Here is a 25,182-nt window from a genome sequence, read left to right as displayed (position 1 = left end):
CAGCGCGCGCCCGCCGGCGGAGCCGCCCCGGCCCCGCCCGTTAACGGCCGCGCGGCCCCGGCGCCCCCTGGCGGCGCCGACCCGGCCACCGCCGCGAGCGCGCACGGAGCTGCGGGGCCCGCGCGGGCGGCGGGGCCGGGGCGGCGCTTCCGCGCGGGGCGGGGCGGAGACGGCGCCGCGAGCCAATTGGCTGCTCCGCGCCGGGAGGTGCGCCCCGCGCTCGTAGCGCTCCGCGATAGGGCGAGGAGGGGCAGAGGGGGCGGGGCGCTGCGGCACGGCGCGCCCCCGTTGGCCGCTTCTCTCGCCTGGGCGCGGCGGGCGCTGCCATTGGCCGGCGGGCGGCGGGGGGGGCGAGTCCGGCGGCAGCGGCCTCCGGGGCTGGGGTCCGTCTCGGCGGCAGCGGCGGAAGTCTCGCGAGGGAGCGCGGCCGGGATTTGGCGGTGCTGCCTCCCTCCCTCCTCCCTCCTCCCTCCCTGCCTGTCGCTGGCTGCGAGGCGCTGGTGTTTGTGTGGAAGGGGGAGGAGGAGGAGAAGGAGGGCAGGCGAAAGGAGCCCGAGCCCCACCATCCGCCGAGGGGAGCGGACCGGAGCCCCCTCGCCGCCCGCGGAGCTCTCTTTCCCTCCCCTCGCCCCGCCATGGCCTCGGGAGACACCCTGTACATCGCCACGGACGGCTCAGAGATGCCGGCCGAGATCGTGGAGCTGCACGAGATCGAGGTGGAGACCATCCCGGTGGAGACCATCGAGACTACCGTGGTGGGCGGCGAAGAGGACGAGGAAGAGGAGGAGGAGGATGAGTGCTGCGAGGAGTGCGGCCCGCACCACCCGCCCCATCACTACCACCACCACCAGCCCATGATCGCGCTGCAGCCGCTGGTGTCGGACGGGGACCCCAGCGGGGCGGGCGGCGGCGCGGCCGGCGGCGGCGGGGGGCAGCTCCACCTGCACCACCACCACCAGGAGGTGATCCTGGTGCAGACCCGCGAGGAGGTGGTGGGGGGAGACGACTCGGACGGACTGCGGGCCGACGACGGGTTCGAGGACCAGATCCTCATCCCCGTGCCGGCCCCCGCCGGGGAGGACGAGTACATCGAGCAGACCCTGGTCACTGTGGCCGCCGCCGGCAGCAAGAGCGGAGGCGGCGGTTCCTCCTCGGCCGGCGGAGGAGGCCGCGTTAAGAAGGGCGGCAGTGGCAAGAAGAGCAGCAAGAAGAGTTACCTGAGCGGGGGAGGCGGCGGCGGGGCTGAGGGCGGCGGCGGCAGGAAATGGGAGCAGAAACAGGTGCAGATCAAGACCCTGGAGGGGGAGTTCTCGGTCACCATGTGGGCCTCGGGTAAGTGCGCGCCGGACCCCTCCCTCCCTGGGCCGCGGGCCCCGCCGGCGGCCGCGCGGTGCGGCCGGGACAGTTTTGTTTTGAAGGGAGGCCATGTTTTGATGTGTGCGATGGGCGCCGCCATGTTCATCGCCAGGGCAAGTATGGCGGCTCCCCGAAAAGATGGCGGGGTCTGCGCTGCCGCCGCCGCTCCTGCCCGGCCGCGGCGGGGGGAAGGAGGCAAACATGGCGGCGGCCGCCAAGATGGCGGCGGCGGGGGGTGCGCGGGCGGGCGGCAGCGCCGCCGGCTCCCGGGCCAGGCCGCAATGGCGTAGTTTCTGCAGCAGGGGGAGGCGGGGTGCGGGGCGAACCTCCCCGCGCTCCCCCCGTCCCCGCCCCGCCGCCGCTCCCCGCGGGGCCCGCTCCGCGCCTGCCCCTCGCACTCCCTCCCCTCCCCCGGCCGCCGCCGCCCTCTGTCCTCCTTCTCCCCCGTGTCCCGTCCCGCCGCTCCTCCCCGGCTCCCCGCCTGCCGTTCCCCTCGCGTCCCTCCCGCCCCGCGGCTGAGGCGTGTGCGCCGGCCCGTGACCGCGATGTGCGAGCGAAAACTCTCCCGCCCCGACCCCGCGGCTCCCCAGCCCGGGGACGGCGAAGCCCGAAATACCGTGTACAGCTCGCCCGGGGGCCGCCAGCCCCGGCCCGCCGCGGTGGGTGGGGCTTCCCCGGCCGGAGCTCGCCGTGCCGGCGGGGGGAAGCGGCTCCTCGCCCCCGCGGGGCTGCCCGCGCCTCCCGCCGCCGCCGAGGGGGCGGCCGCAAACGAGCGGCCCTTGGGAGCCCGAGGGGGCCGGGGGTGACGGCCGGGAGGGGCGGCCCCGGGCTGACCTCCGGCCCTGGGAGCCGCGGGCAGCAACGGGGCAATGCCTGGCTGGCGCTCGGAAACCGTCGGGCTTTTCCTCGGCTAGGTCTGGAGCTTTAAATAAGCTTTATAAGTAGGCACAGGGAGACCTTGTCGTGGGAGATTGTGTTTTTTGAGGATTTTTTTTGTATGTGTGTGTAGGAGTGTCTTTTAAAGGCAGTAAAATTTTGTGAAGGTGTTAAGTATCTGTGGGGCTTGGAGTAAAGCTGACATGCACCTGCCCTGCCCACTTTATTTCTTTTTTTAATTTTTAGAAAAATGTATTGCCGGCAGCAATGCTCTGTAATCAGGGTTCTGTCCATATGTTACGTAAATGTGAAAAAAAGAGGTCGAATAATAGAGTTCATGTAATACTTAAACTGGCGGGTGTTTATTGAATAGTAAGTTGGTAATCCGTCTTGCATATTACAATTTTTGTGCTCTTTCGAGTTTTTTAGAAGGAGTCTGGAAAGATTGAAGCTCTTGAAGCTTTTGATGTAGTCGAAAATGTTTGTACTCTGTGATGCTTGCAAATGACTAGAAGTTGTTAGAAAGGGCAGTGTGAAAGGAAAGGTGTATTGGACAGCTGAGTTCTGCTCTCTGAAAAGATGGAAAGCACAGTGGAATGGATTTTTGCTCCCTTTTTAAATACAGGTGCCTACTTTAGCAAGTTTCACAGAGTTATCTGACACTATTGGCATGTCAGTTGACAACCCAGTGAGTTTGATTGAAGTTCTTCTTGATGAAGTGTTTTCTGTATAATATTTAGTTAGGATGGTGTTCTGTGTGCTTCTGTATCACTGTATGAAACTGAATAAATTCCCTTGCTAGTAGTTTTATTAGAACTGACCAGCCAAGAAAGATAAAAGATAATAGAAACTAATATAGTGTGCTGGCTTGTGGAAGCTGCTGGAGGTAGCTGAATGCAAGTGGCTGTATGACTCATGAGCTGGCAGGATCCAGGACCTCGCTGAGATCAATTGACAATTTCTAGCATGCATTTGCACTCGGAAATTCAGAGAGCCTGCTAGGATGCTTCCTTAGGACTGCATGCTAATTATTACTTGGCCAAAGTGAAGCATGTGTATAATCAATAAATTTGCTTCTCTTCCCACATACACAGCTTTTATATTGGGGTAGCCTTATTGATTTTGGTGATTTTCTTGTTTAGGAGCATGACCATGGAGCTCAGTGGGAATGATACCCACTTATAATTTACTGGACATTGAATTGCGTTGCTACATTTAACTCAGTTGTACTCATGATGCAGAAGAATAAAGAACACCTAGTCTGACTTGCCAAAAATGCCCTTCCAAAAGCAAAATCAAAAACATAGGAGGAAAGTTTGACCTCCCCTCCCTTTGTGCGTGCAGGCTCCACCCTCCAGCTTCAAACAGCGTTGGTAATAACCGGCTCAGCTGAGAGTGTTGTGAAGTTTTACTGAGAATATTGGACAGGCTCTTACACCTCATATGCAGCTTATTTATTTAAAGGGGTCTGATGTGGTCAAATGCTGGGGATTTTTTTTTCCTCTCTTAAAAAAAAAATTACCTCTTTTTTCCTGAAACATCAGAGGCTGAATTGTTGCCAGAGAAATCAAAAAAGAAACAAAACTTGAGGCAGAGAGATATACACCCAAAAAAAAAAAAAAAAAACAACCTAACCTGAGTACCCTCCCCCCAAAAACCTCAAAATAAATAAATGCCAAAAAAACCTAGAATCACTGGCTTGATTCTAAAGCCAGTTCTAAAGTTCTAAAGTTTCCCTAAAGAATCAAACTACTTTATTTTAAAGAAATATAGTAGGTTTGAATCTGTATTTTGACATAATTAAAGATTTGCTTGCACACTGATTCAGTTGACTGTTTTAAAAGCTAAATGAAAAGTTAATCTAAAGACAAGTGATAAATAGGCCATGCATCAGGGTAAAACAGTGAGCCCTATATTGCTGTGCATGGGATTTTGAATTGGGAAGAGGGACACTTTGCTCACTACAGTGTGGGAAGACAATGTGAATTAATTCCTTGTTACTGTTTGCTGGTGCTACTACATTGGCTTGTACAGGGGTGGTACTAAATTTAACCAATCATAAATCTTTCTCCATAAATGTGTACAACATGTCTTGTAGCTCCTCTTGAAATGTGTAGAAATAATCTGTGAAATATATAGCAATGTGACTAAAGGGGACTACTGAATCCTTGTCTTGTTATGTGGTTTCTTAGAAATTGCAGCACTGTTGTTGGCAACAATTTAGACTTAGCATAGCTTCTCTTATCACCTTGGTATCTGTGGTGATACCAAACTTGTGACCCATGATTAAAGTGTTTAGTTTGAAACATGAGTGCCTTGTTCTAGTTCTGATCAGCTTTTCAGTTCTTAAGAATACAATTATTTGTCTTTCTTCATGTGTTCATGAAAGTAAGAAGTGAATGAAGGTGTATTTCTGAAAGGGTTGAAGAGGGCATTTGGTGGATAGTTCTGTCATGTTCCTGTAGTGTGGTTGGTTTTTTTTATATCAAATACATGAATCAGAAAATTGCATGTAGTTCAATTGCATGTAATCCAAGTGAGACACCCCAGTTTGAACTAGAAAAATTGCTCTTATCAAGTGGAATTTATTTGTATCTTTGCTGCATTTAGCTTGAATCATTGTCTTTAGTGAATTTTTCCAGGTTGGGTGCACAATAGTGAAGGGGGAGGGGAAGGATCGTGAGAAATCACTTTGTCAGATGGTGCTTGCAGAATTGATTCTTGCATGCAGGAACATTTGGGAAGGTGGTGCTTAAATGCTGGTTGCACCAAATGCTGGAAATTTCAAGCAATTGGGGCTTAAATTCAAAGGCGAAAAAATGGATTAGTGTAACTACATCTTCTAGGTAATGCCTCTGTCAAGCTTCCAAACCTGAAATAGGTGTTGGCTTAAACTGTTCCTGTAAGCATAGTCTGCAAACTGAAGTAGCACAACCAGATATTGCCCACAGATGTTAAACTGCTCAAGTGTCCCATCCCTAGATGGGAAAGACAAAGACACAGAAGTTACATGTATGGTTTGGAAATTATTTTTGATAATACGGGAAGCCTGTGCTGTGGATCCTTATTTGGAAGTTTGGGAGTTCATATTGGGTTTCTAGAAGGTTCTTCAAAATCTGTTAAACTTTCAATGACTCAAAAAATAGAAAGGTTTTCATTTTACTTGATCAGATTGCAGGGGTGAGAAAAATAACCATCTGCTGTCTGACCAGTTGTCTTATGTAGTATAAATGATAAATGAGTCAGTTCAGTTGTGGGGCTGTATCAAGGATGACCAAAATGCTTTGCAATGACAGATATGTAATGAGCTTCTTACGAAGTTTGTTACAATGGAGGCAGAAAGTGATTCTCTGGTTTAAAATATTAAGATGACAATCTGTTTCTGACTCTGATTAAGACAATGATACAAGCTTCTGCTGTAAGCATTGATTCTGCCTTGACATTTTTTCCAGTGATAAGGTAGACTGTTCCCTGTGTTTGTTTTAAATGCGTTTTCAGTTTTGTAAGTGAAATACACGAATGTGGTTCACCGTCTGAAATGACTCAGAGGATTGTAGTCTGAAGGTGGGCTAGGCAGCAAATTAACAAACTTGCTGTTGGATCCTTCCCTGGGGCACTCGAGTCACTCCTGTGCTGACCATTCAGAAGGTCACAGTGCTGCAGCACAGTCCCATAAGTGCTGAAGTCAGATGATGACTGTTGATATATGCACTGGTTTTGTCAGTTCACGTCTCAGTGGTGTGAAATAAGAGATGGGTGACACAGGGAAAGAAGAACCTGTTCTCCATCTGTGTGCAAGGCACGTCAGAAGGAAAGTAACCTAGCAGCCGTTTAGGTTAAAAAATGACATACTGTGCAAAATGGAATTTTAACATTCAGAAGTGTCTGCTAAATAACTGTATTATTTAACAAGCTAATTACAGTTCTTTGCTTCCAAACATGACCAATGAACTAATTTGCCTGAGGAGATTGCAATGTGGTAGCAATAACCAAGCTGTTACCACAGTGCCTTGGTACTGCACAGCTGCCGAATGCATCCTTTATCCTGTAATTGCTTCTCAGCTGTTCCTAAAAGCAAATGTGTTTAACTGTGTGATCATATTTTAAGCTTAAATGTTCATCCTTTTTGTGGCTAAGTAGAATGTCTTTTAATTTGGTACCTTGAGGAAGAAGCTGTAGGATCAGGTGTCATTGCTTTGCTACCAGGTGTATCTCAAGAGTTCTCTTTTGCACCCTGTTTTCCTCAGATGAAAACTCATGGAACAACAATGCGTTCTCCCTGCTCAGTAATAGAGGAGGAGGATGGCCAGAGATGTGGCAATTTAGATAAAATCAAGAATAACAAGGAAAATCAAGAATAAAACTGAGGAAAAAATAATGACAGAGCTTCTTAGGTTGAGAGTTAAGAGGGTCATCTGAGTAAGTTGGGGAGTTCCAGAGTTGTCAGCTGCAACTCAAGAAATGCACAAAATAATGGGATTCCAAGGTGGGTGGATTTTTCTGTGTAAAACAGAAGGGCTGTAAGAGATGGAGAAATTGTGGTAATAGGAGCAAGATGTGATCAATAAATTATTGGGAAGCAAATTCTACCATGATTTGTTATTGATTTCTTGCATGGAGTTACTAGTTTCATTCCAGTAATCTTGGTTCTTCCTACTTCGTTCAGTACTTGGGCTTGGTTCTCTCAAAACTTCAGGTTGTTTCTCCAGTGGTGAAAAGACAGAACTGGCTAAACCCTGAACTTTCACTGATGTTAGCAGAATGTTTGACATACTTGCTGTGGAAGGTCTAAGTGAATCCAGTTCAATGTGTGTGTTGCCCATATGTAGGGGGCAGTGAGAGACATGCAGATGGAAGGACACTGAACATGAAGGTGTGTTAGGGTAGGTCCTAAAAAGGTGCCTTGAACAGCCCAGTTTAGACTGAGTGTGTAATGCAAGTTGGCATGGAGGATGTAGGGGGAGGCCATTAAAATTGTGTTCCAAGTTCATTACAGAAAGCTGCATTGGATCTATAAGAATAGTGCTTCAGCCAAATGTCTTATATTTGAATCTGCTCTGCTCTCAGGTGGCTTTAAGGGACAAAACAAAGTAGATCAGACAACATATATAGTAGTTAATTTCCTTTACCTGACTGGCTCCATGGCTCTGTCTGTATATAACTCACATGGGTGGCATCCAGAGATGTCACTGTAATTTCAGGGTTGTGTCTGTGTTTTGCTTTGCTTTGGATGCTGTATGTTTGATTCTGTGATGCTTCTTGAGAGGAAAAGGGGGAGGTAATTTGCCTGTAGTGGCCATCAGGACTTGCTTGAACACAAAAACCAGCAAACAGTTAACTTGCCCAGTTAGCAGTGAGAATGATCAGTTCAGCCTGAGTGAAAGTTTGCTTGCACTTTACCCTCCAGACTTTGAGCTGCCTAGTCCAGGTTGATAGGCCGTCACAAACAAAGTAAATTTGTGCATAGAGGACATTGGTAAAATGTTTCCATTTCCAGACTTCCTCCAAAACAAGTGGGGAGGTTTCTCAAAAGAAACCCCTGGGGTTGGCTCAGCTGTGCTGGCCCTGTCCCCTTGTGCTCCTCTCAGTGAAGGGGCAGCATGAGTGCTGTGGTGTTGTTTTGTTTTCCCAATGACCTGATAATGTCACAGGATGGTCATGATACTAAAGAGGTACTGAAGTCTGCTGCTACTTTTAGCCAAAAATTACACTTCAAGGTAACTGTTTTGTATTTTATTGTTTTGGTTTAAATTTGTATTAGGAAGTGTGTGCTACTGTAGAGGTGTAGTTTTTTATTATAGGAAAATGTGTTTTTTTAAATTTTCATATAACTGCTAATATACTAAACAATAATTTCTCTTATGTTTTATTCTACCCAAGCAATATGTTTATAGGCTTTTTGTGTTTTGCTCCAGTAGTCTGTGGAATTATATAGCTGTGGAATTGACTTCTGTTGGCAGGCTTTTGGGAAGTAAAGCCACTGAAGGCTGGCTTTCAGTTTGGTCCTCAAATAGCAAGAAAGCACTGTGGAATAGCAAACCTTTGTGCTAGGGAAGGAAAGAACAACTTAAAGAATGTATACAGAATTTCCTAGTTGACTCATCTGATGTGAGGCAGGAAATGAAGCCTTGTCTGTGTTATGAATGCCATCAAACAGTCGAACTGCACGTTGTAGGGAGCTGTTGAAATGGCCACGTTGAGGGCAGCTGATCTCATCCAGGTCTACACCACGCAGTCTGCACCCCTTTAGCTTTGCAACAATTCTGTGCCATTCTGAGCTGCCAGTCTTTTTTCAAGCTTCTGTTAGAAAGAACAAATTGTTGCCAAACTAGAGGCTTATGGACTTGAATTTGTAACTCCTTCAATTGCTGTAAAACGTGACATATAATCCTTGCTGAAGGCAAATTCAATTGCCTTTTTAAAGCATTGGTAGGGACTGAAATGTAGTGTGGTGGTGAGTGGACAACTAAAAAGGTCAATAGTCAGTTTTGTAGTTTACTTTGAGTTTAATGCTGCAGATAGTGTTTTCTTATTTACACTTCTGTCTTTGCAGTGTTGGAGTCTGTTTTCCTCTTTCACCATGGAATATACATGAACTGCTATTTGATCTGGTAGATCAGATTAAGCCTCAAACCAGCAGTAACATTTCTAGAAATAGCTTGGTGGCAAACATTAAAAGCAGGCATTACAAATTGAATAGAAATTTGTCTCTGGTATCTTTCTTTTATTTGCTTGTCTTGTTCTCTCTTCCCTAGCCTAAGTAACTGAGTAATGACTAATGTTATTTCCTGTGTTTCTGTTTCGGGGAAAAATCCCGAAACATTTTGTCTTTTGTTTGCTGCCTTATGTTTTCCTATCTTTTTTAATTTGGTGAAATACTATTTCTGTTCTACCACCTTGTGTTTCCACTGCTTAAACAATATCTGTAAAATAAAACTTCCTGTTATTTTTGTGTAGCCTCTTGTGTATAAAACAATTTCCAGAATCTTCTCCCCATACACATAGTAGGAGAAGTACTGTCAAGTTGCATTACATAGAGCTGAGTAGGTACAGCCATATATACATCTGTTGTCCCAGATGTATTTGAGGGTGGAAAACAGGGTAGGTGCTGGGTCTTCCTTTCTGCTGCTGTGGACACTGCAGTGAGGAACATAGATGGATGTTTCTGTTCTCCCTCATTTTTGTGTCTCCCAGTTTCTTTTATAAAATAGCAAGAGGAGATAGAATGCATGGTACAATGTTTTCTAAGGTATGAATGTGAGTAGACAGCAACAGCAGGTCTTCCACCTGATTTCACTGCAGTCCTTGAGCACAAATTCATAGGAGGAGCTCTAGAGCAAACAAGAGTATCTTAACTGGCTTGCACATCAAAGCTTTGAATAATCCTAGTCTGCTGTTTACATAGTGGAGTGGGAAAGAGTTCAGGCTGGCCTTTGCCACAGAAGGAAGAAGCCCCCTTGGGAGAGAGACACACAATTTATTTGCTTTCTTTGAGATCTGTCTGCAAGTGTGAGAAAAACTTAATTTTACAGGCAGGTGCTGAAGCCCATCAGCAGTTACTTTAAAATTTCTTGTTTCTATGACACTTCTGTTGGAAGTCAGGGGAGTCTGAAGACTGAAGTAAAGACTGAAGTAAAGTCCTGACATCTTAGGGTGAGTGTCTGCTGCTCTTCCCCAAAGTTAGGGACTGCTGCTGAGTGTCAGCGTGGGTATAGTGAGGATTAGTCCTGAAGAGGTTAAGGGAAATCAATATTTAGGCATTGTTTCAGGAAAAGTACATTATCTTTCAAGTGCAGCCAACATTTATAGGATTGTTCTACTAATTTCTGTATTTGTTTGTGCTTAAAGTAGATATGCAATTTCTGCTTTTTTTCCTCACTCACTGTATTCTTTATGTGTTCTTCAGGCTGTAACTGTATGGGTGTCTTTTTGCACTTCACAATTAGTGTGGAAATCTGGAAGTGCAGTGTATTCTTTTAAATGTGTAGCAATAGTGAATGTGTATTGAGATGTAGCCTAAGAAATTGTATGCTGTTTTGATTTTTAGTATGTATTGAATTCGGTATTTTGTGTATTTCAGATGATAAAAAGGATATTGACCATGAAACAGTGGTGGAAGAGCAGATCATTGGAGAGAATTCTCCTCCAGATTACTCAGAGTACATGACAGGGAAGAAACTTCCTCCTGGTGGAATACCTGGCATTGACCTCTCAGACCCCAAGCAACTGGCTGAATTTGCTAGGTAAGTAGGAAGAAAGGATGTTTAAAATTGTGTTCTTTTCACTGGTTTAATTATGAAACTGTTAGGCAAAATGCTATATTTAGTATGGTTTATAATTCCATTTAATTTTCTTCTAAAACAAGGATTTAAGACAGCATCAGCTACTCTGTTCTGAACTAAAATAACAGAGTTTTATAATCAGCAGTGAATTCTTCAGTGTCTTCCAGTCTCCAGTTCCATTAGGTAAGACTGGACCTAAATACATTCATTGATAGACTGCATCACTCATTGCTCCAGGTGACCCTGCCTTGGGACTGGACTAGATGGTCTCTAGAGGTCCCTTCCAAGCCCAACCATTTTACATGATGGAATATTTCTGTAATGTGAGTAGCCTTAAATTCCTGAGCACCAAAGGATCCAGTGAGTGCAGTGCTGCATTGGGGTTGTTCAGTACAAAACACTAAGGCTGCAGGATTTAGCTGGGAACGCCTCTTCTGTTCTTTTTCCCCTGCTTCTTAAACTGAAGATCTTAAATCACGTGTCGTGCGCTTTCAAGTGCCACTGATAATTGCAGTTGGATTTTCTCTGGTGAGTCAGAACTGTGGCTCGTTTACGTGTCAATGGGCTGACCCGAGTGCCAAGGTGACTTTTGCTTTCGGGCGGAGGTGGCGGCTCGCGGCGGGCGGGGCGGTGACAGCGCCCGTGGCCGCCAGAGGGCACCCGCGGGGCCGCGGCGGCGCCGCCCTGGGCTGGCTGCGCTGCGCGGGGCCCGTCCCCTGTGACCCTGTGGGCGCACGGCAGCGTCAGTGCTGTGTCTGAGCACGGCTGCTGCCTGTCTATGGCACTACTGCCCATTTCCCCAGGCTGGAGGCAAAACGTGTGTAAAGCCACATTCATTTTGACCCCATTCATGGAAGGCGCGCTGTCTGCCTCTAGACAACAGATAGTGTAACAGCTGTCTGACATATTAATTATTTTATCATTTACTAGGAGCTAATATTTAAATCCTATTTTATGCATTCATTTTTTTTATCTTGACAAATTTTTTTCATTAAATAATTAAACCATATATTCCTACATTATCCAAATCACTTATCATCAATACTTTCGATTAACCTTCCTCTATATTTCCTAGTATATTTCCTGAAAGCAACACATGTGTAAAGCTACATTCGTTTTTGTAGCAGCTGGCTATTCTTCAGAGCTTGGGTGCACAGTTCTGCTCAGAGCAGGTGGACAGTTGCATGTTGTTATCCTTACTACCCAGTAGAGAGAGACAGTGTACCTTGTTCCAGGTAGTTGCTAGGTGGTCTGGCTTCTTGGTTACCTGGATCTTGGTGTTCATTGTGTGCATTTATTCCTGTTTCACCTTTTTGATCTTGCTGCTTTTTACAAGTTTTGTACTGTTACTGTGTAGTGTGTTTGTGCTGGAGGAATAACAGCACAGCCTCATCCCACAATTACTTTCACTAAAGCCATTGAACTAAGAGTTTTGAAGTCTTCTAGTAAAATAGTTCTGTAGGGCTTTCTTCCTGCTTCAGAATGTCTGATTTGTAAATGTATAAAAGCACATTACAAACAGCTGAAAACAGGGTTCTATCTGTAGCAATGGGTGGTTCTAGCTATTGATACTCTTCTTTTGTGTTTTGCTATCATTTATCAAAGTTACCGTAATGCTCTCTGGGACCTCTTGAGGAGTTCATACAATTTTTTTGAAAGCAGATGTTTAAGTGATACACTTGAATGTACGTAGTGTTCCAATTCTAAACTGTTACTTACATATTTCTACTCATTGTGTTTAGGGTGGTGTTCTCCATTACTGTAAAACATGCTGAAACTTTACTCTGGTTCTATTAAACACTGAAGTACTGAATAGCTGTCTTTTGTTAGGAAGCAGAAATAGTTTCTTGCAGGGTATTCTCCATGCAAGTACTGAATATTTTGTCTTCAGATTGAGTTGAATACTTGAAATGGTTGTCAGGATTTGGGCTTCTTGAAATGAGCAGGCTGCTTCTGTTAGATGTGTCTGCAGATTTCTGAATATTGTGGAATGTTTTAGCTAGGTTTCTATTGAGAAAATAGTGGCTGCTGGCAACATTTCAAAATTACTACTTTTCTATATTTATAGTATTTCAGAATGTTCTAGGAAGTTCCAGAGCTGGAATTTGTAGCATGTAGTGGAAAGATTTAGTTTTATGTGTACAGCCTCTTTTCTCACAGCAGATAAAATGCAATCCATTTCAGTCAGAAGATAAATATGTGATGGTAGAGGAAGCACCTTGCTTCGATATCACCTTTAGGAATATCCCCAAGTTGCTCAAAACCTGGGAAAAATTGTTCTCTTAGCTTAATTTTAGATACATGAGTATTTAATACATTTTCTAAGAAGGTTATTTGATTTCTTTTTCAGAATTGGTGACTGTCAAACTTTTACTCTTGCCTTCCAGTTGTATATTATGTCTTAAATTAATGTGTTTGTTTATTCTTCTGAGACTGAAGAGTATGGGTGTGTTAGAATTTGAATATTTCTTGTTAAGGTCTTGTCCTCTTGCAAAGAAGTTTGTTGAAGGGACTCCTTAGCTAATGAGATGGATTCAGGTACTGATATCTGCAGACTACTGTTCAATTGTCTTACTGACCTTGCTGTGTGCACTGTCACTAGGAACTTTGCATGGCAAGCTGAGAGAATAAAGTGGGTTCCCATGGCTGGAATTGACTTTGGAGGTTCAAGGAGTAGTTTTTCATGCTAAAAGAATGTGTTTGTTTAGTATAAAGCTCTGTGAAATTGCCAAACATTGCTCATTGCTTTACAGTTCAGAAGCTCAAAACTTTTAGTAGCTGTATTGTGAAAACTTTTAGCAGCACATGAAGTTGAAAACTCTTCTAAACTTCACATGCTGTAAGGTTTTGAATTACAAATTTGTATTTAGATTACTTGGAAAAACAATTGTGACTATCCACATCTAAGGAAGTGTGAACTGGCTAGTAAAATTGTATGCTAAGTGCATTGTGTGCAGTTGAGAGAAAGTTATGTAGAGTTGCCTTTGGGTTTTCATTGAAGTAGGAAGGACTCTCACTATACATTTGTAGAAATTACCTCCTCTGAACCAGGCTAGATCCACTATTTATGAGAAATGCAGCTTATTTTGATTAAGGATAAATTGATTTTAAATATTTGCATTGATGATTAGGAACAATGTTCTGAGACTAAGCTTAAACAGAAGAAGTTTGAATTCTAGTGGTGGTAGATTTTGAACAAGGTTCTGGTAATTCTGATCATGATCTAGTTAATGAAAGGTGGTGCAGGGACAAACCTGATGTTTGAAGTTGTTTGTAGCTCTGCAGCCCTTCAAAACAAGAATTCAGAGCTGTGGTAATTGAGCAGCTGCAGTGGCCACCAGTGCCCAGAGCTCGGTGGCTCTCGCAGAGGGAGCGGGGTTGGTGTCTCCTGTGATGCAGTTGTCTTTCACTGCCCGGTTCAGACCATATGTCATTGAGTCATGTAGGAGGAATCTGAATCCTTTAACTGGAACTCTGACGGTTTTTCCTGGAAAAGCTTTTATGCATTCTATGATTCCATTGAAAACACTGTGAATAAATAGGCTGTGTCAGAGCATCAACGTGTTCAGTAATACGTAGATGGATGACCAAAAGTTACACCTGGCTGGCAGTTTATCACTTTTTACTGGTTACTTTATTCTGTTTTAGGAGTCTTGAGTTTTCTCTAGCATGCTCTGAAAACATGATAAAAAAGAAAAAGGTGGAATTCTCTTGCAATCATATCAAAATGTGAAATGTTAATTGTGAATGATCTGCTCAGAAGGACAAAACCTAATAAATTATTGTGTTTTCATTTGATACCTTTGACTGGGAAACTGGAAATCCCTTCAAGTGGAGTAAAATGCTTCATCCAGATCTAAATTGATGACAGCTCAGTAGTTGGCTGTGAAGAAATCATAGCTGCTTGGTAGTGAAAACTTAGGAAGGTAGCAGGGATATTTCTAGAATGTGCATATGGCAAATTCCCTCAAAGGAAGCCACAAAAAATTATATCCCTAGTTGCCCCCTCCCTCCCTCTTGCTCTCCAAATACACAACTGAACTGGCTGAAGACAGAACACAGACATCAGTAAAACAAAGAAATAACAAGGAATATCCTGTAGCTGGGAAATTGGCACAGTAATGGGTCCTGGTGGTAAAAACTTTATTCTTTGTGGTTTTATTTTCTGCTGATCTTGGTATCTTATCTGAAGGAGAGCCATTGTGAGAACTGCCTTCCTTTCTATCCCCTTTCCAAACCTATAGAAAACAAAGGAGAGGAAACTGCATTAGAGTTTGAAATAGGACACCCTTTTTAGAAGTGACAAAGCCTTCTGGTCATCCAGATTTATGGCTTAGGCCTCTTTATAAGGTGTGTGCTTTTGTATAGTTCTTGTCACAGAGAAGCTTAAAGGGCAGTAAAGTGACAATTGCTTTACCCAGTGCTCTTCTAGGGGAGGGGACACCTCCTGCTCTGTGCCCCACTGCACAGGTCAGTGTCCCTGTTTGCACATATGATATTCCTCATAACTGGGACAAACCTAGTGGTAAAATCATGGAGTGAGAGAACTTCCTATGGCAGTTTTCTTCCTAACTGTGACTGAAACAAGTAAGACACTGGCTGTTCTTGGGTTGTACATCCTAGGACACCTTGTGCCACTCCCCTTTCATCTTGTTTGTCCAAAAGCCAGTCTAGCAAGTTCCAGGAGTTGTTCAGCACAAATAAACTCTTGCAGTAGCACAGGGCTGTGACACTCAAGTTGGTTCTGCTCAGCAGGGCAGTGCAAGGGGAGTGGCAGAATGAGGGGAGCACACCAGCAGTGCCAGTAACACTAACACTGATGAGAGTGAATAATTTCCTCCACCTCTGACTTCCTGGGGAGGTGGAGGGGAGTTGGCCCTCAGCACAGGTGAATATCATTGCTGGTCATCGGAGACCTCAAAGCTGTGTTAAAGGAGCTGCCTGAGAGAGAGAGTAAAGCTATTAAGATTAGCTTTATGTAGAGGGAGCAGAAAAGAGCTGAGAACACAAAACTCCTTAGCAGTGGCAAAAAAAGGAGATTATGGAGTAAGGGGGAAATTCTGTACTGTTATTTGAGTTGTATTGCCTTTCTTCCCAGCTTTAACACCATTTCTGTGGCTGACTTTTAAAATTGTATCAATTGACAAGTCTGTAGGTTGTGGAGTTGGACAGGGATTTGGGGTGGGGATTAAGGTTCTCAGAATGAAGTACTCTCAGTTCAGCTGTGTGGAGGGAAGGAGGTAGTTAGGTTTAACTTTCAGATACAGCACAGTATTGTTCTCTTTGTTTTGAGAAACTGAGTGATTTAATATGTGTGATTTCACTCAGTCTTCCTTATGCATGATAAGGGAGTGTGCTTTTGTGCAGCTCATCTGTAAAGCTATTGGGTTGCACACATTCCTGCTTCCTCTGCTGTCACCCACTCCCTCCCTCCATCCCTCCCTCCCTCCACTCCCCCAGTGCCAGTTAAGACCTGGCCTTTAATTGCAGTGTCTCAGTGACTTGATCCCAAAGGTACAAGGCACCCCTCTGATTGTCACAGGTAATTGATTTGCAGTTGCCTCTACTCAGTGCAATGAATGTAAACTCACTGAAGAAATGAAAATTTTGGTCTTGCTTTGTAAATTGACTTTCTGCAAAGGCAACTGTTTCTGAAGTTCCACCTCAGTATTAATGTGTGTGTTTGTAGTTGTGTTAAATAGTGATATTTGTTAGAGTTCTGGTTTTGATTAATATTTCAGGCTAAGAAAACTTGGATGGAGCTGGTAGAGATGCTCTACTGGGTGGGAGCCAAAAGTCTACCACCAGCAAGAGCTACCTGCACCAGTGTAATTAAGATCAACAGCACAGATTCTAGTCTGGTCTCCTTTTGCAGAAAGTTAATTTTAAAGTAAGACCAAAATCTTTTTTCTAATACATTGAATAGGTAAGTCTTTACAGTCTTCTCTGAGGGATTGTCCATATGGCTTCTGCAGCTTTGTGAGCAGGATGACATTTTTTGACACAATGATCTACTGTAGCTGTGCCTGTGGTGTTCATGCCCTCATGCCTCTAATCCAGGTGTACAAAGGGTCCAGCAGCTTCCTCCTGCCTGTGGCACTGAGATACAGCCTGGACACTGCCACCTCTTCTTTTGCATTGTCTGCTGCTGTTTTGTTGATAAGCCTGGTTATCTGTGGAACCCTGTGTATAAGTACAGTCTTTTTCCACATTTTAGGCTTAACTTGCTGTGCTTCCATGAAAAATGAGAAGATGTAAAATTACTCATTCTTTAACTGAAGCCTTTTGTCATTTGTGTCCAAATGTTCAAGTATACTACTGGGCTGATACTGCTTAATTTATAAACAAAGCTTGAACATTAAAAAGACCTGGATGAACACTCATGTTCTATGCCTGCTCAGACACTGAACTGAAAAATGTAAGGTGTATGTTGGTGCTGCAGTCTGTCCCATGTCTGACCATCCAGTCCACCTGCAGTCGGTTCCTCAAGCTTCCTTCCTGCCCTGGCCCAGGTATTTTCTCCCACACTCTACCTCAGCAGCCTGTTAGAGATGACACTGTTGCAGTGTTTCTTTCTCAAAGATTGTCTTAATACCAGAGGTAAGAGAGAAGAGTCAGGAAGAGGATGTAACACAAAGCTTGAAAATGCAGGCAGTGCCCACTGAAGCTATTTGCCACATCTCTTGTTAGCAATTCTCTTGGTCTAGTCCCTCCCTTTACAGGTGACCAGTTAAGACTTTGGAACAATAGTGGTTTTACACATTCTGATCGTGTCAGGGACACAGATCTCAGACCTAGGAAAGTTTTTTTGCTTCATTTTTCTGAGGGGATGACTCAGCCAACATTTAACAGGTTGATTGAATTAAAAGGAGGTGGTTTTGGCACCAGCTTTGTCTCCTAAGGATGTTTGTTCTGTAATGGAATTAAATCATGACACACTGTTCTCTCATGTCCCATCTTGTCAAATCATTCTTCTTTGACCATTTTAACAATTACTCATTTCTGTCCCTTTTCCTGTTCTTTAAAATCATAGTGATATAATAAGAAGAATCCCATGCTAAAAGTAATTGAAAGCTTTCTGTAGGGGTACTGTAAAAGACAGCTTGTGTGTGTGTGTGTGTGTGTGTGTTTTCCTACAGCCTCAGTACCTGTACTACTATTGAGTCTGGAACCTCCCTGGAGAGTGCAGTCAGTCAGTCAATCCCAGTCACTTGTTTGGAGTCAGATATTTTACTACTTTACTCAAAGAGAATTTGTAAACTGAAAACAGCACAGCCATTCTGTATTCCAGTTGGATTATATAAATTAAGCCTAATCAGTAAGGTCAACTGAGTTGGTCTGTAGTCTTGAAAAGGATAGTTACAATGAAAATTAAGATAATGAGGAGACTGCTGTACAGCAACAGATGTAGTTTGCTGTATTCAGAATATTTCTGCCCTTAAGTTGTTGAAATCTTAGTGGTACTGCTGGTTGTGGTGCACAAGAGGAGCTTTGTCAGCACAAATACTTTACACCCATTTACAGACCACTGTTAATATCTGTAAATGTGTTTGTAACCTGCAGGAGGCTGTAGTGTTCTTCAGCATAGCTCTGTACCTGCCAAGTGTAGTCTGGAGATGCTGAGGCAAGCAGGAGTTTCCCATGTGCCCACTTAGAGAAAAGAGCAAAATAAACCTCTAAATCCTTGGGGTTTAGTGCTGTCTGTGAAGTGGCTGTCAAGTGCTTTAGTCTGTAGATGATCACTTGAACTGTGCCACATCTGCAGTGCTGAAAGGACTCAGAGTCAGGGACCAGTGATAGCTGACACAGAGCCATGGGAGACTTGTCCATCACATATCACTCCACTGGCAGTTGTAAGATGATTTTCCTGGATCTTCAGGACTTCTGAGGGAGATTTTTCACTGCTCTTGCCTTAATTCACCTTCTTCTCTCAGCAGTCCATGTGAAGGAAACAGGTGAAAGCAGAGTTCAGCCTCAAGAGTATGACAGCAGCAAAGAAGTCTGGACTCAGCTTGCAGAAACCAAATGCTTTTGTGGTCAGAATGGAGGCATTTTAGTTTATTTTCCCTACAGCTCTTGTTTAGCCATTCTCACGTAAATTAATAGAAAGAGATGTAAAAAAGCACATATATGCATTGCTTGGAAATTTCTTCCCCCAACCTTGTTCTTTTATATCGGTTTCCAGAAACAGAACTCATGTGGATTAAAACTGTCCTGGATAGCAACAGACACTTTTCTTTCTGAAGATTGAGTGTGTACCAGAATTGGAATTCTGATAATTCAAATTATTTTGTTAATTTCAAGGTCCTTATTCTGTTTGAGACTAGGGAATAGTACCAAAACTGTGGATTAACTTACAGGTATGATATGTAGGCACCTTGTGGCACAGAACTGTCATGTGCTGTACTGCCAGGAAAAGCAGTTCAGTAAACCCATATGAACACACTTACTCTGCTTCCACAGCAAGGTTTGGGAATGTGCAAAATCTCATTGCTTACCTAAGGGAATCTCAGCTGTATGGGAGCCCATTTATTTGTACCCACCTACTGCTATAGTTAGATGGGGATAAACATTTTCTTTTTAATTTTTTGAAGACAGCACCACAGGTTTGAGAAATAAAGACAGCTGAAAGTGCAGTGCAGTTCCCCAGAATCACATCTGGCTCTTTTGACTTTCTGATAGGTAGTTGTTATAACACTATTCAAGATTGTTTTGTACAGAGTCTTACTGTAGGTAAAATAGATCTAACACATACAAGCAGGAGTTTCCTGGGCTCCTTATGTAGCAGTGGAGGTTAGTGACACCCATAAAATAATGAAGATCCCTGTCAGTGACCAGGGGTAAATTGGTGATTGCTTGTCAGTTGCCAAGAGTGGAATCTGTGTGCACAGTACCTTAAAGTAAGAGTAATTACTATTTCTGTGGTTGAAATGGATGCCTATGTGATCTGTATAGATTCCACAACCTGCCTGATTCTGCTTTCCCTGCTTCTATAGGGTTTTCTCTAGAAGTCTTGTGTGATAAAAATACTGCAGAATGATTGAACCTATACTCCTTCATGTCCTGCTGCATGGATGGAGAGGAAGTGAAGCTAAATAGGCCACTTGGGTACTGGCACAGCACAAATGGAGTTTTCAAACAAAACCTCCTAATTGCAATTAGCATATGTCGGGGAAAAAGAATCTCAATTTCCACATATTCAGAGGATTAAGAAGATTGTATTAAATGTCTTATTCTGTATTTGAGAGGTCCTTCTGAAAAGCAGAGCATTCCAAATGCTGAATTATACTGGTAATATTTTTATGAAGGTTTTGAAAATGTTAAAGTGAATACCATTGACACATGTAATACTGGGGGATAAAATGTGCTCATTATGTAGGCACTCAGGGGAGAAGAGCTGTCTATTAATGTGTTTCTACTAATATTTTGTACTTTTTTTTTATCTTTAAGAATGAAACCAAGAAAAATTAAAGAAGATGATGCTCCACGAACGATAGCTTGTCCTCACAAAGTAAGTGAAGTGCTCAGCTTCTGAGTAGATAGTAATTTGTAGATCAGACTTTTGTATTGATGTTTTCTCTTGAGAATGAATAACTAAAATATCTTACTGTTAATAGTATACACTCAGTTAAATGTATTTTAGTTGTCATTCTCTAGAGGCTTCCTTTAAAACCTTTCACTGAATAATATATTATTCCCATTCCTTGTCTTAAGGTTAGTGCATCCCTAATCTTCTGGTAACCATGATGCACAGTCCCTAACATGCTGCTTTTACTGTTGTGATTTCCCGACACCCAAGAATACATACTTGAAAGAATGTTCTGAAAGCTGTTCAAAGTACGTTCCTAAGATCTCTATATCCTCTGCTTGGAAACTATGACAGATTTGGAGTCTAGATCAGGAATCAGCAATTTATGGTGCAGATGCCAAAGTCAGCTTTATTGGAAGACTGAGAATTGCATTCCACAGAGCTGGAAAGTGCATCATCATGAGAGAGAGAGGCAGGCATCCTTGAGATGTGATTCTGATGTACTGGTAGCAAGGAAGCTTCTGTCTTGAATAAATGTTGCCAGTCACCTAGATTGGTAGCCTGTGGCTTTACTGCATTATCCAGCTTTTGTAGTGCTTCTTTTAGCTGATTTAGTCTGTGACTAAAAAAGACAAACACAATCTTGCTGACTTCTGGTCTAGATAAGTGTGAGCCTAAGCAAATAATCAGGGCAGATAGCTATTAGAGTTATCCATTAGAGAGCATGAATAGAAGGCTACTTTTGACAGCCATGGTGTAAGGAATTTTCTGAATTCCTCTTTGTGCTTATATTGATTTCCAGTTCTCCACATTCTAGAAGTGTCATGTTTTTTTGTAATACAGTATGCAGAGATACAGGAACAGTTATTTTTTACTATACCAAGGACTGTTACCTTCATTTCTTTAATTTACTTTTTCATAGCCTCAACTTCATCTAGACGGGGCGGGGGGGGGAACAATGTTCTGTCCTTCCATTTTCTATCTTGTAGTGTTTGTAGGCTTTGTGCATTTATGAATTCAGTTTAACAAAAGAAAAATATTGTAGCTGTACCTGCTTGTCTCAGAGTCAAGAAGGGACTTAGAAATAAATGCAAAAAAAAAGTTGATGGTCTGTTTACTTTGGCACTGCTTTGCCCCACCCAGTTCTGCTATGTGCCTTGAATGGTGGCACAGTACTTCAAAATCAGCCAAAGTGGTTCTAGTGCCTGAAGAGAGAACTCCTGAAAGTGACATTTTGCCCCTTTTTGTAAGAAACAAAGCTTATTTAAATGTATTTAGGGGGAAAAAAAAGGCCGGGAGAATTTAAGATTAGCAGTTTAACAGTCCTTTAGGTGCTGTTAAATTTTATGCCTCATAACACAGTGGTGTTGGCAGACTAGTCTTATATAAGTTTAAACAGTATCACTAGTAGTACAGATAGGATTTATTATTATTAATAGGATTTTATGAGGATTTTGAGCCTTGAGGAAGACATTTATAAAACATATGATAGATATCTGTTGATTGTCACTAAGAAGTGAAAGAAATGTAGAAAGATTAGGTAAAGAGAGCCCCAAGTTACTGCTGGCTTAAGCATACTCTGGAATCAAAAGTGGTATTCCTGTGTCAATGCAGGGTTGACTTCCAGGTTAAGACTTTTGATGCTGAACATGAATTAATGTCTTCTGCATTTGGATTGAGCTGTGTTCTGCTGCCCAGTATCACTTTGTAATTTAATCTGCAGCAGCAGTGGCACTCTCTGACCCAAGGGGGTAGTGATCAGGCTGCTGCTGCCACTTTGGACAGGGTAGTTCCTGTAAGTTGTTACGTGCTGGAAACCCTCTTGCTCCATTTGTTCTCAGAAGTGGGGAGGACAGAGAAGGAAGAGGACAGAATGTTGGGAGATAGTGCACATACCACTTGGTACTAGGGAATAACCTGTGGTATATTAAAGCTAATATATTGTAGCACTGTAGTTCTCAGAATATAGCACTTTGAATAGTACACTATAGGTATCCATGAACTCTCCTTCTGTCTTTTGTTTTTTTGGTTGGATTATTGTTTTGTATTTGTTTTTTTTTTTTTCCTCTGAAACCTGTTAAGTGCTTTTGTTCAGTTTATTCATTTGCTTCTGTCAGAATCTTCATCTTCTCCATAAGACTGTCCTGTTATTATTCATTTGACTACACATGGCTCACAATAATGAGTGAGGAAAGGGTTTGGGATCTTTTTGTTTGAGATTGGGTTTAGGTTTTATTTTATCAGCTTTTCAAATGATTAGTTTTTCTTATATTGCTTTTTAAGAAGTAAATGTAAGGGATGTTCTTTTCAGGGCCAACTATTAAGAAAGTATTCAGGATATAAAAGCATTTTAAATGCTTGTACTGTAGCAGATAAAACCTTCTTTATGAGAACTAGCTTATCTACTAATTGAGTTTCACTGTTCCTTTTAAGGGCTGCACAAAGATGTTCAGGGACAACTCTGCCATGAGGAAGCATCTGCACACTCATGGCCCTCGAGTACACGTCTGTGCAGAGTGTGGCAAGGCCTTTGTGGAGAGCTCGAAGCTAAAGCGGCATCAGCTGGTTCACACCGGAGAGAAGCCCTTTCAGGTACTGCTCACTGCAGGCAGAGTGCCACGCTCCCCTGGCAGCATGGACACTCCAGCTGGAACCTGGCTTCCACAGGACTTGGGCATGCTAGGGCTCTAGAAAATCAGATGAGGCACCTGAAAAACTGGGAGTCTCCTTGAGTTTATTAGGCTATTATTTGATTATTTACACGGCCTTCTCTTAGTGGGTGCACGTGGGAGATACCTTTCAAAATAGGATGTAAAGTTGCCCTCTTTAAAAATGAGGTCTGCAGTTACTAGAGAAATTAGAAAATGTCTCTTTCTCCTCATGATCTTTTCAGCTTAGTGCTTGTGGGTAACTGAGACTTGAGGCTGCTTGCTCAGTTAGTTACCTCAGGGTACTGATTCTCAGTAGGGTGTATTAATCAGTTTTCAATAAAACTATGGAGTCACTGAATCTTTTTCCATTTATACTGAGTGATGTGGGCTTCTGCCACCAGAGGTCCCCTGCCCTCTTCATATGATACTCCCTATAAATCTTAAAAGTTATTCTTAGTCTTTAGCACATATGTGTTCCCCAGAACACGCTTAAGATATGTAGGGTTTTTTGTTGTTGATTATTTTCTAAAACAAATTATTCCAGAAACTTGATTTGCAGTCCTCAAGCATTCACTTGGATGCATGCACTGAATATTCTGTGTGGTAAATAGAAGTATTTAACACTGAACGTGCTGTCCTTTTTATATCAAGCCCATCTTAAAAAAGGTAAAAAAAAGCCCATCTTAAAGCAGGTAAAATGAGAAAATCTTTGCAAGTCATCACTCAGAGGGGGAAGTTCTGTTGTGAAATCCTGTGTCTGTTTTGTTGTACAGTGTAGGTATAGTTTGACATGCAGAGAAGGTGCCTTTAGTGGAAGTGCTTGCTTGCATGCTGGAGGTCATTTATCTCCCTCTTGGAAAATAGATATGTTATTGTATATGTACTATATACTGAAGTCTTGCACGTTTTAGTGCAGTTCACAGGGGATCCCCGCAGCTTCACCCAGAACAATTTTCAGCCTCTGGCTTCATGTTTGTGCAGTCTAGTGATTTAAAGAAGACAGTTTTTCTGCTTAGTGATGGAGCTGAGTTCCACTAGCTAACAGAGTGTTTTTTTCCTTCAACAGTGTACATTTGAAGGCTGTGGAAAGCGTTTTTCACTGGACTTCAATTTACGCACACACGTGCGAATTCACACTGGCGACAGGCCCTACGTTTGCCCGTTTGACGGCTGCAATAAGAAGTTTGCGCAATCAACCAACCTGAAATCTCACATCTTAACACACGCTAAGGCCAAAAACAACCAGTGAAAGTCGAGGAGAACGTTCTCGAACTCAAAGCATCTTACAGGAAAATCAATTGGAAAGAAATACGCCTCCCCTTTGTATATTGTTTCTAGGAAAGAATTTTAAAAAGAACCCTACAAAACTAAAGGACGTGTTTTGATAAGTAGTAAATAAAAAGCAAAAAAAAACCACACAGAAAACTTGAAGGTGACATTGCTAAGATGATCCACCTTGGTCTGTAACCCCGTTTCAAGAACACGGTGTTTTGTAAAGTGTGGCCCCAGCAGGACGGGTCAGCTCATGAACTTGCATCAGAAAAGACAATTCTTTATACAACAGTGCTAAAATTGGACTTCTTTTCACATTCTTATAAATATGAAGCTCACCTGTTGCTTACGATTTTTTTTAATTTTGTATTTTCCAAGTGTGCATATTGTACACTTTTTGGGGATATGCGTAGTAATGCTATGTGTGATTTTCTGGAGGTTGATAACTTGCTTGCGGTAGATTTTCTTTAAAAGAATGGGCAGTTACATGCATACTTCAAAAGTATTTTCCTGTAAAGAAAGAAAAGTTATATAGGTTTTGTTTGCTATCTTAATTTTGGTTGTATTCTTTGATGTTAACACATTTTGTATAATTGTATCGTATAGCTGTAATGAAATCATGTAGTATCAAATATTAGATGTGATTTAATAGTGTTAATCAATTTAAACCCATTTTAGTCACTTTTTTTGGAGAAATACTGCCAGATGCTGATGTTCAGTGTAATTTCTTTGCCTGTTCAGTTACGGAAAGTGGTGCTCAGTTGTAGAATGTATTGTACAGGCACTGACCGTTTATTAACACCTGATAATATGTACATCCCCCATGTAATAGAAAGGACAACAATAAAACAGTGGTCCTAAAGAAAGAATCTGGCAGAAAATGATCTGTAAGCGCAGTCAATTTTCTTTTGTTGTCCAGAGCAGTTCTAGTTCCTCTTGACCTCCCAGAAATTGGAAGCTAAATAAACTCAAGTTTCCTTTACTTTGCATTCAATTACAGTGATTTGTGATGCAGTTAATACCACATCAGGTGGTACACCTAAAAACAGAATTGCTGACTGTAATTCTGGTTTTGAGTGACCTAGACTTCCATTAACTGCAACGATGGATTTGGAGACTTGGCAGTGTAGTGGGGAGTGTTCTGTGTGCCTGGACAGCAGCTAGGTAAAACAGTACAGGAAATAACTTAATGGAAACCTTTTTTTAGTCAAGGTAA

General features: G+C 43.0%; 1 protein-coding gene across 1 annotated transcript; it reads left to right on the top strand.

Annotated features, from left to right (window-relative positions):
* Window positions 1-352: 352 nt before the first annotated feature.
* On the top strand, window positions 353-24,842 carry YY1 (YY1 transcription factor). Its single transcript, XM_064713437.1, has 5 exons — window positions 353-1,332; window positions 10,313-10,475; window positions 19,965-20,025; window positions 22,477-22,635; window positions 23,761-24,842. Exons 1-5 carry the CDS (start codon window positions 636-638, stop codon window positions 23,941-23,943), a joined length of 1,263 nt encoding a protein of 420 aa, XP_064569507.1. The 5' UTR covers window positions 353-635; the 3' UTR covers window positions 23,944-24,842.
* Window positions 24,843-25,182: the final 340 nt, after the last annotated feature.

Source organism: Zonotrichia leucophrys, chromosome 5 (assembly GCF_028769735.1).
Source record: "Zonotrichia leucophrys gambelii isolate GWCS_2022_RI chromosome 5, RI_Zleu_2.0, whole genome shotgun sequence".
Taxonomy (NCBI): domain Eukaryota; kingdom Metazoa; phylum Chordata; class Aves; order Passeriformes; family Passerellidae; genus Zonotrichia; species Zonotrichia leucophrys.
The sequence above is the reverse complement of the archived record's forward strand: the minus strand, read 5'-3'. Positions and strand labels throughout refer to the sequence as shown.